The sequence below is a fragment of the Cottoperca gobio genome, unplaced genomic scaffold, assembly GCF_900634415.1.
Source record: "Cottoperca gobio unplaced genomic scaffold, fCotGob3.1 fCotGob3_223arrow_ctg1, whole genome shotgun sequence".
Lineage (NCBI taxonomy): Eukaryota > Metazoa > Chordata > Actinopteri > Perciformes > Bovichtidae > Cottoperca > Cottoperca gobio.
In genome coordinates this window covers 172,356-182,355 of record NW_021166855.1, presented here as the reverse complement: position 1 = coordinate 182,355, position 10,000 = coordinate 172,356, and the positions used below count along the sequence as shown (strand labels likewise).

Below are 10,000 nucleotides of genomic sequence, written 5' to 3'. Positions count from 1 at the left end.
CAATCTGCATGTTCAGTTTCCTGGTTCAGAGTGAACTCGTGCACAAAGAAGACATGCAAATGGAGAGAAAGTAAAGGAGAGAGTTGAGCAGGAGACTCACAGTTCGATGGCTTTGTTCCACATGATGACGTATCCTGAGAGCGTGAAGGACTCCACGTTGACGATGTGGATGTTTCCTCGTTCTGTGCCGATGTACAGCCATTTGCTCTGGAAGGGCAGGTGGCAGTATGTGATTCTGCAGGAGGAGATCACATTCTCATTATCCCCTCAGTCCTGAATCCTGCTGCTCGGGTTTAATTAGAAAAGCTTTGCTGTGTGTGACACTAATGAAGCCAGATATATGTACAGGGGGGGGGTTGTAAACAGGGCAGAGAAACATTCAGTCGTGATATTTAAAACAGGAAATATTAATATTGTGTTAATAACAATATTACACATGATTATCAGTTGGTTTCCTTTTCACTCTCCATCTGTGGAAGCGTTACCTGATGATGAGGATCAGTTGACTCACCGAACACCTCATCACTTCTTTCTTTAGGAAGAGTTCAGCTAGTCTTTAACCCTGACCTCATCAATTCACTTGTTCAGTTCAAGAGGGAAATCCAAGGCATCATATTATTATTATTATTATTATTATTATTATTATTATTATAATACAGGAGGACGAGGCCAGCTGTGAGGATGTGTTGAAGACGAGCAGAGATAGACCGTACCTCTCCCTGTTGAACTTGAGCGAGTGCAGGATTGCAGGAATCTTCTGCCTCAGGTTCCACAGGTGGATGCTGTCATCAGCTAAGGCACTCACCAGCGCCCCCTGTGGTGGGGGGGGGACAAGGAAGGTTAGAGTAAACAGAACATCTCGTGGCTTTGATACGGGGCGGGCTGCTCTATATCCTGAGAACACAACTGAGGGTTTACAGAGGCATGTGGGCACAGAACTGACAAAACCGGTTAATCATGTGTTCACTACAGCTCACACTCCAGGAGAGTCTGCAGACGTCCAACAAGAGCCTGTAGACATCTAACAAGAGCTTGTAGACATCTAACAAGAGCTTGTAGACGTCTAACAAGAGTCTATAGACGTCAAACAAAACAAGAGTCTGCAGACGTCTAACAAGAGTCTGCAGACGTCTAACAAGAGCCTGCAGACGTCAAACAAGAGTCTGTAGACGTCAAACAAGAGCTTGTAGACGTCAAACAAGAGCTTGTAGACATCTAACAAGAGCTTGCAGACGTCTAACAAGAGTCTGTAGACATCTAACAAGAGCCTGCAGACGTCTAACAAGAGCCTGTAGACATCTAACAAGAGTCTGCAGACGTCTAACAAGAGCCTGTAGACATCTAACAAGAGTCTGTAGACATCTAACAAGAGCCTGTAGACATCTAACAAGAGCTTGTAGACGTCTAACAAGAGCCTGCAGACGTCTAACAAGAGCCTGTAGACATCTAACAAGAGCTTGTAGACATCTAACAAGAGTCTGCAGACGTCTAACAAGAGCCTGTAGACATCTAACAAGAGTCTGTAGACATCTAACAAGAGCTTGTAGACATCTAACAAGAGCCTGTAGACATCTAACAAGAGTCTGTAGACATCTAACAAGAGTCTAGACTCTAACAAGAGTCTGCAGACGTCTAACAAGAGTCTGCAGACGTCTAACAAGAGTCTGCAGACGTCTAACAAGAGTCTGCAGACGTCTAACAAGAGTCTGCAGACGTCTAACAAGAGTCTGCAGACGTCTAACAAGAGTCTGCAGACGTCTAACAAGAGTCTGCAGACATCTAACAAGAGCTTGTAGACATCTAACAAGAGCTTGTAGACATCTAACAAGAGTCTGCAGACGTCTAACAAGAGTCTGCAGACGTCTAACAAGAGTCTGCAGACGTCTAACAAGAGTCTGTAGACATCTAACAAGAGCCTGTAGACATCTAACAAGAGCCTGTAGACATCTAACAAGAGTCCTGTAGACATCTAACAAGAGCCTGTAGACATCTAACAAGAGCTTGTAGACATCTAACAAGAGCCTGTAGACATCTAACAAGAGTCTGTAGACATCTAACAAGAGTCTGTAGACATCTAACAAGAGTCTGTAGACATCTAACAAGAGCCTGTAGACATCTAACAAGAGCCTGTAGACATCTAACAAGAGCTTGTAGACATCTAACAAGAGCTTGTAGACATCTAACAAGAGTCTGCAGACGTCTAACAAGAGTCTGCAGACGTCTAACAAGAGTCTGCAGACGTCTAACAAGAGCTTGTAGACATCTAACAAGAGCTTGTAGACATCTAACAAGAGTCTGTAGACATCTAACAAGAGCCTGTAGACATCTAACAAGAGCCTGTAGACATCTAACAAGAGCCTGTAGACATCTAACAAGAGCTTGTAGACATCTAACAAGAGTCTGTAGACATCTAACAAGAGTCTGTAGACGTCTAACAAGAGTCTGCAGACGTCTAACAAGAGTCTGCAGACGTCTAACAAGAGTCTGCAGACGTCTAACAAGAGTCTGCAGACGTCTAACAAGAGTCTGCAGACGTCTAACAAGAGTCTGCAGACGTCTAACAAGAGTCTGCAGACGTCTAACAAGAGTCTGCAGACGTCTACAAGAGTCTGCAGACATCTAACAAGAGCTTGTAGACATCTAACAAGAGCTTGTAGACATCTAACAAGAGTCTGCAGACGTCTAACAAGAGTCTGCAGACGTCTAACAAGAGTCTGCAGACGTCTAACAAGAGTCTGCAGACGTCTAACAAGAGTCTGTAGACATCTAACAAGAGCCTGTAGACATCTAACAAGAGCCTGTAGACATCTAACAAGAGTCTGTAGACATCTAACAAGAGCCTGTAGACATCTAACAAGAGCTTGTAGACATCTAACAAGAGCCTGTAGACATCTAACAAGAGTCTGTAGACATCTAACAAGAGTCTGTAGACATCTAACAAGAGTCTGTAGACATCTAACAAGAGCCTGTAGACATCTAACAAGAGCCTGTAGACATCTAACAAGAGCTTGTAGACATCTAACAAGAGCTTGTAGACATCTAACAAGAGTCTGCAGACGTCTAACAAGAGTCTGCAGACGTCTAACAAGAGTCTGCAGACGTCTAACAAGAGCTTGTAGACATCTAACAAGAGCTTGTAGACATCTAACAAGAGTCTGTAGACATCTAACAAGAGCCTGTAGACATCTAACAAGAGCCTGTAGACATCTAACAAGAGCCTGTAGACATCTAACAAGAGCTTGTAGACATCTAACAAGAGCTTGTAGACGTCTAACAAGAGCCTGCAGACGTCTAACAAGAGTCTGCAGACGTCTAACAAGAGTCTGCAGACGTCTAACAAGAGTCTGCAGACGTCTAACAAGAGTCTGCAGACGTCTAACAAGAGTCTGCAGACGTCTAACAAGAGTCTGCAGACGTCTAACAAGAGTCTGCAGACGTCTAACAAGAGTCTGCAGACGTCTAACAAGAGCCTGCAGACGTCTAACAAGAGTCTGCAGACTAAAACTAACAGTTTTTGTTAAGGTTGTAAGAGAACTTAGTTTTAATGGCGTGCCTCCTTTGTGTTGGCTGAGGTTTTGAGTTTGCTGCTACATGACTTTCGTCAGGATGTCGTTCGGCTGGAACAGCAGACAGACTTGTAGTGAAGGCGAGAAGAAGGTGGAGAGAAAACAAGGACACAGGTAAAGACAAACCTCGTTGATCAGGAACTGCAGCTGGATGACAGCCGCGCCGCTCTCATGCTGACAGTAACACTCGACACCCGCACGGCCAAAGCTGAAAGTGACTCAGTCAAGGAAAGTGTACATTTAAAGTTCATGCAGAAACCTGCCAAACATAATGTATGTCTGACGCATCACCTGTTGCAGCCTAATGTAGGTGCTTTTATATAAAACATAAGCACTCATTTACTAAATGTAAGTTTGCATTCCTAAACTTATACAGGTGCATCTGCTTTTTTAAATAAAGACATCATGTGGGACATTTTTCATACACCAAACCATCACTGTATAGAATAATCTGCAGATTAATGCATCATGAAAATAAGCGTTATTGCACTGAGCGTGAACTAAAAAAGCCCAAATGATTGCATATAACAGCTAAAGGGAGACTGTGCAGACAGATGTGAGGAGCATAATCACATAATGTAATAATGAGGAAAGGCTCGTCTCTTTCAACCAGCCTGTAATCTCTTTCACAGACAGAGTGCACAATCACACAGCAGCAGCACCACAGAAGAAGAAGCAGCACGACATGTAATCAGAGGTGTCACCATCTGACTTCCAGCTGACGCAGCATAAAGTGTGAACAGGATCAACCCTGTGATCAAACAATCCTTAAACAAACTGAACTCTCTCTCACCCTTTCTGTCCCCTTCAGCTGCGATCTGTGCAGCGTTAGTTATTAATGATATCAAGTCTCTGCAGGTCCACAGCAGAGCAGGAAGAGCCATTAAGTCTCGTAGCCGCTGGTCAAGCATGAATAAGAGTCTGAATGTTAACATCAAGAAGCTTTATTGAACGCTGTGTGCATTAACTCATCAGCACAGCTGCAACCAAAAATAAATCGCCAATGATTGTGATGATCGATGAATCGTTCGTCTTTGTTTCTGCAGAAATGCCCCCCCCCCCCTTAAGCATCAACACTTCCTCCTTCAGTAAACCTACATGGTTCACCTCAGCATGTCAGCAGCAGCAAGTTTTCCTGCGAGTCAGCTGATAGTCGTCGGGACAGGAAGTGATCGTTCAGCTTCTTAAAGAAGAAGTTCACTAACATGTGACTTTCAGCTGCAGCAGAATGCAGAGATGTGAAAACATTCTTCTGCTTTGCACAAACTAACTCTTTTCCATCTTAAAGGTTAAAGCATGTTCTGCTACCACTGACCTCCATGTGACTTCATGTTAATTGCTGCACAAACTGGGATGTTGTGTCGTCACATTGGAGGCTGGCGGCTACACAAACACTGATTAGAGCAGTGCAGACGGATCTTGTAAAAGCAGACATTTATTGCTTGTAGACACGTCGTTCAGCTCCTGTCTGTGAGCTGTGGCGGGAGCAATGAGCTGGATCGATAAGGCCGGTCTGTTGATGAATGGACCTTTTGCCTGAACGACAGTAATCCCATCAGCTCCACGTCGCACATTAGGACAACATGGAAGCAGTCCGTGTGTTCTCTGGGAGTAACCCTGTAAACACAACGTCTTAGTCTGGAGAGTGGAGGAAGACGCGAGCCTCATGGACATCTAAATAAAGCTCACGAGCCACAAAGGGAAACCCTGAGTTTATACACCACCAGGCCAACACTGAACACAGGTTGTGAGCAGAAACACCAGGAAGTGAGCGAAGCATCACAGGAGGAGGGCGACGAGTAGAATCCAAATCTGCAGGACAGCTAGTTAGCGTTAGCTGCTAGGAGTTAGCAGTTAGCTGTTAGCAGTTAGCATCAAACTCCTGCTTGGCTAATTAACAAGCTCACTTTCCCTGAGTTACATTATGATGCATTCAGGCTCTATTCAGTAGGAATGAGTACTGGTTGAAGGAACATTATAACGTTATCATGATGTGTTCAATGTAATCTTGTAAAATGTAGTTGTTGTTTTTTTGGTGAGAAACTTGAATGAATACAGATGTTTGAAGAAGTTTGAAGATGTTTGAAGATGTTTCAAATGTCTAATGTTGAAAATTATTTTAATCAAAGCAAATATTTAAATAAAAATACAATCAACTATTTCCTAATCATTAAAATTGTGTTTATTTATAATCTTTGACGGTTTACACTGAGTTAGCTTTACGGCACTTAAATGCAATAAATGAGTTTATTTTTGACAATTTTACTGTATGCAATTTAATAATATAAATTAAATTAAATAAACAGTAAGAATTTAGATTTCAGCCAGATTTCTTCACTATCCTGCAGGTTTAAGGAGGAACATTTACAATGCAACGTCAGATTCATATAATCCTAATTCCCATTTCAATTAAGGCCTTATTTTTAGATGAATGAGTTTAATGCTTTTAAAGAATTGTTAAGGATCCGCAGGAACACTGAAGAACAAGATGTAAGGTTAAGTGATTGCAGTATGTTATGGGCTTTTTAAGAGTTTTAATAATAATGACTTTGGCCTAACACGCAGTGTTAGCCGTCTGTAACCCAGGGTCAGGTTTGTTGCTGTGACTCATGGAAGTTGCTTGATTAGCTGTAAAAACACATTTTTATCCTTGAATACAAACAAACACAAACCTGACTCACAACTACTGTGTGTGTGTGTGTGTGTGTGTGTGTGTGTGTGTGTGTGTGTGTGTGTGTGTGTGTGTGTGTGTGATGTTTACAGCTCTCACATATGAAGAGGCATCCTGGCACAGGCTGGGCAGCAGCACAGTTGATGAGGTCGGCTCGTGGACATATGGCGGAGGAGCTGTTCCTGCACTAATGAGCAGGAGCTCAGAGACGCAGTGTGAACCTCTGAGCCGCTGCTCCTCTGTGTGCTTTGGATCTTTAGTTTAGAAGTGTTGGATGACAGGAGGTAAAGCCAGGTCACTTACACGAAATCGCACTGCAAGCCCGAGTGCTCAATTCAGATGCATCGCTCAGATCGGATGTTTGTTGTTCTTTTTTAAATGCTATCAGATTCCAGTGTGTTCCTGCAGTTTAAAGCAAGTATTCCAGACTTTATTTAATGGCACTCAAAGTGATATTAAGACCAATTTTCAAAAATTTTCGCAATGCAGATGTAGGCGGCAGGAGCTCGGTTTAGGGACCTGGCTCGGGAGTCCCTGAACGCATCTCCTCCAGGGCACTGCAGAGGGGTCCTAGAGCACCGGACCCCCACACTGAGGATACAATATCTCTGCTCCTCACACGAGGACGAGATAAATGCAGAGTCTACTTTTCACTGTGTGTGTGACCATTTAAAATCCTCAATTTCCATTTCTTGGACGTTAACGGGAGAGGTATTTGGTAAATTATTTAAAAAACATAATGTTAGCAATTATTTTGACAATGTAACGTCCAAAAAAAAAGATTCATAAAATCCTGCTTCTCATCTCATCACAAGACTTTGTGAGATTGATTTAAGACATTTTTGATTTGATTTTGATAATTCCTGCAGCGAAAGCAGCTCCTTCGTGTGCAGATGATAACGAGGACGAGGAGAAAGAAAGCTGCATTTTAAAGTTTGTTAGTGGAACAATAGCTGCTTCTTCTGTACGGAGGTGTGTGTGGGTGCAGGAGTCTGACGGATGGGAATTAAAAATCTTAAAAGTTGCATGAATTCAGATACGACTGTTCAGACTGAGGTCGCATTGCAAAAACTCAGACTTGTATCTGATTTAGGAGCCTATATGAAATACAACAACACAGACGCACAAAGAAAGATCAGATTTGGGCCACTGCTGCCTGCAGTGTGAACGTAGCTGTACTGTGGGAATTGTGTGGAATGCTGAAGGGCGACTTGGTCATTATACTTTTGTGGAAAGGATGTCAGGAAGTTAGACATGCTGTGTGTGTGTGTGTGTGTGTGTGTGTGTGTGTGTGTGTGTGTGTGTGTGTGTGTGTGTGTGTGTGCACACAGGGGAGTGGAGGATGTAGAAAGTCACTAGAATCATCCAAGCTTTACTTTCCTTGTGTGGCTCTCCACAGTGAAGGATACAGCCTCAGAGCTCCAGTCTGAGTCCCGACGGCCAAGATTTTCTGCACGGGGTCAAAAGCCATGGAGGACGGTTGATATGGGAAGCCATGACGCACAGTCTGCAGGAGAGAGCAGAATTTATAGTCAGCTAATCAATCATCTGCTACACAGTCAAGCTTTACTGCAGAGAAAACATTATCTTAATCTCCTGGAATAATCCATCACTGTGGAAGATTAGTCTCTAATCAAAATAAATTAGATAAAACATAAACAGAGTATTTCTCTTGAGTCGTGTGCAATCCTGTAAAACATCAGTAATAAATTGCTGTCTCCCCCCCCCCCCCCAGCCACCAACATGTTGTCATCAGCATCAGCATCTATAACTCGATTGTTTTGGGTTGGAAACCTTGACCAGCCATCCAGTATTATGTAACAGGTGATGGCGTGGCCCTGTAACCTGGGGGGGGCTGACCTGACCCGCTCGGCTCCAAGAGGCTCAACACAGGAAAAACCTGTCCAGCCGCGGCGACACAATTACACTGTACGGGATTAACAATGAGTTGACCAGAGGAGGATTTAAACACAATATGTACATTTTGCTAAATGACGACAACAGGATAGAGTTCGGTGGCGTCGTGAAGCAGCGTGGGATCATGGGAGTTGTAGTCATTGCAATGTAAACACAACGGGCCATAACGGCGTGTGGTAAACAGGTAAAACTCTTTGTAATAATCATTGTTTTTAACAACAATACCTTCTTATCTGATTCCTTTTTATTGTAATGCCGTTTTAGCTTGTATATCTTTATCTTATATGGTTTCTTTTATGATCTTTGCCTATTTTTTGTTATTGAAGCTCATCGAGTCGACTTGTCATATGAACTGTGAACAAGATAAACCTGATTGATTAATAAGCTGTCGTATAGTATTTAAAATATATGTATACTAACATGTGCATGTATTATACAGTAACATGGGTAACCTACAAAACACCAGAGACAAACATAGAACCGTAAAAAACGTAAAAACCCGTCTCTAGCTACTACATTTTCCTAAAACATGTATTCCTTCACTCCGGTTAAATATTAGTGATACAAAAATTGAGATTGTGCTGATAAATAGACATGACCTCCATCTTTTTTACATTATCGACTTATCGTACGATATATAGACATGACCTCCATCTTTTTACATTATCGACTTATCGTACGATATATAGACATGACCTCGATCAGTTTTACATTATCGACTTATCGTACGATATATAGACATGACCTCGATCAGTTTTACATTATCGACTTATCGTACGATATATAGACATGACCTCGATCAGTTTGGCGATCTTGATATTGCCCGTTGTGTTTGTTTACATAAGTCAACAGCCTTTTAGCCACGATGACAACAAATAAACAGTATTTAATATTTTTGTTAATAAAGCCTGAGAGTCAATTGAATTTGTTGTTTTTCACATTCCTACTCCAAGTCTGAACATTCTTCCGAATTCAAAGAGAATTGCTCTTGTTGTACTTGCAGTATTGTTATTTTATTGCCATTATATCAGTGGCATAAAATGGTCTTAAAATGCCAATAATATCGTGTATTGTAATAATCTCTGGGATAACAGTAGTTAAGTAAAAGAACAGTAAGATACATTTGATATAGTATATATATAATAGATTTCAGAGAAGATATACATACAGCACATATCTTAACAGCTCTATTAGAAAACACAGATACAAACATGTATAGTTTCATTATTAATATCATCCAATATCTGTGGACCTGTGCAAACCATAACAAAGCTCTTATGTTTGAGTGATAACAAGATGCTTTCCTCGTTTTAAGTACAGTTTAATACAGAATATAGAGTTAGCTAGCTCACGTGCAGACATGGTGAAAAACTGTGACTTCAGGCGACAATTCAGAGCAAAGCAAACTGAGACTCACGCGCACAGCCCTTCAGCTGTAACCCTGTCAGGGACAGCTCGCGCGGTAACCCTGTCAGGGACAGCTCGCGCGGTAACCCTGTCAGGGACAGCTCGCGCGGTAACCCTGTCAGGGACAGCTCGCGCGGTAACCCTGTCAGGGACAGCTCGCGCGGTAATGCCGGGACTACGTGTTGTTTAAAGTGTGTGATGCGGACACAGGGTTCGGTCACGCCGCTGTCACCTGACTGTCCGGTATTAACGGAAACCCACCTTGCAAAGCTGGAAATGCTCCGACTGGAGAGTCTCCTGGACCACGTCGTTCTCCCGGGGAGCCCCCGGCTGGGCAGGGGGGGAGGAGGAGGAAGCCGCTGTCAAGCCGTCCAGCACCTTTCTAATGTTAAACTTCTTCATTTTACTCACAGACGTTGAGAAAGCGGATCAAGCTCGC

General features: G+C 42.7%; 1 protein-coding gene across 1 annotated transcript in view; it reads right to left on the bottom strand.

Annotated features, from left to right (window-relative positions):
- Nucleotides 1-10,000, bottom strand: part of LOC115004927 (syntaxin-binding protein 5-like) — a 22,941-nt gene that overhangs the window by 12,641 nt on the left and 300 nt on the right. Inside the window, exons 1-5 of the mRNA XM_029426677.1 lie at nucleotides 9,823-10,000; nucleotides 7,647-7,744; nucleotides 3,693-3,774; nucleotides 714-814; nucleotides 101-235 (exon numbers count right to left, since the gene is read on the bottom strand). The exon at nucleotides 9,823-10,000 is cut by the window's right edge and continues 300 nt beyond it. Of these exons, the coding sequence (XP_029282537.1) occupies nucleotides 101-235; nucleotides 714-814; nucleotides 3,693-3,774; nucleotides 7,647-7,744; nucleotides 9,823-9,963 (557 nt within the window). The 5' untranslated portion in view covers nucleotides 9,964-10,000. The remainder of the gene's footprint in view (nucleotides 1-100; nucleotides 236-713; nucleotides 815-3,692; nucleotides 3,775-7,646; nucleotides 7,745-9,822) is intronic.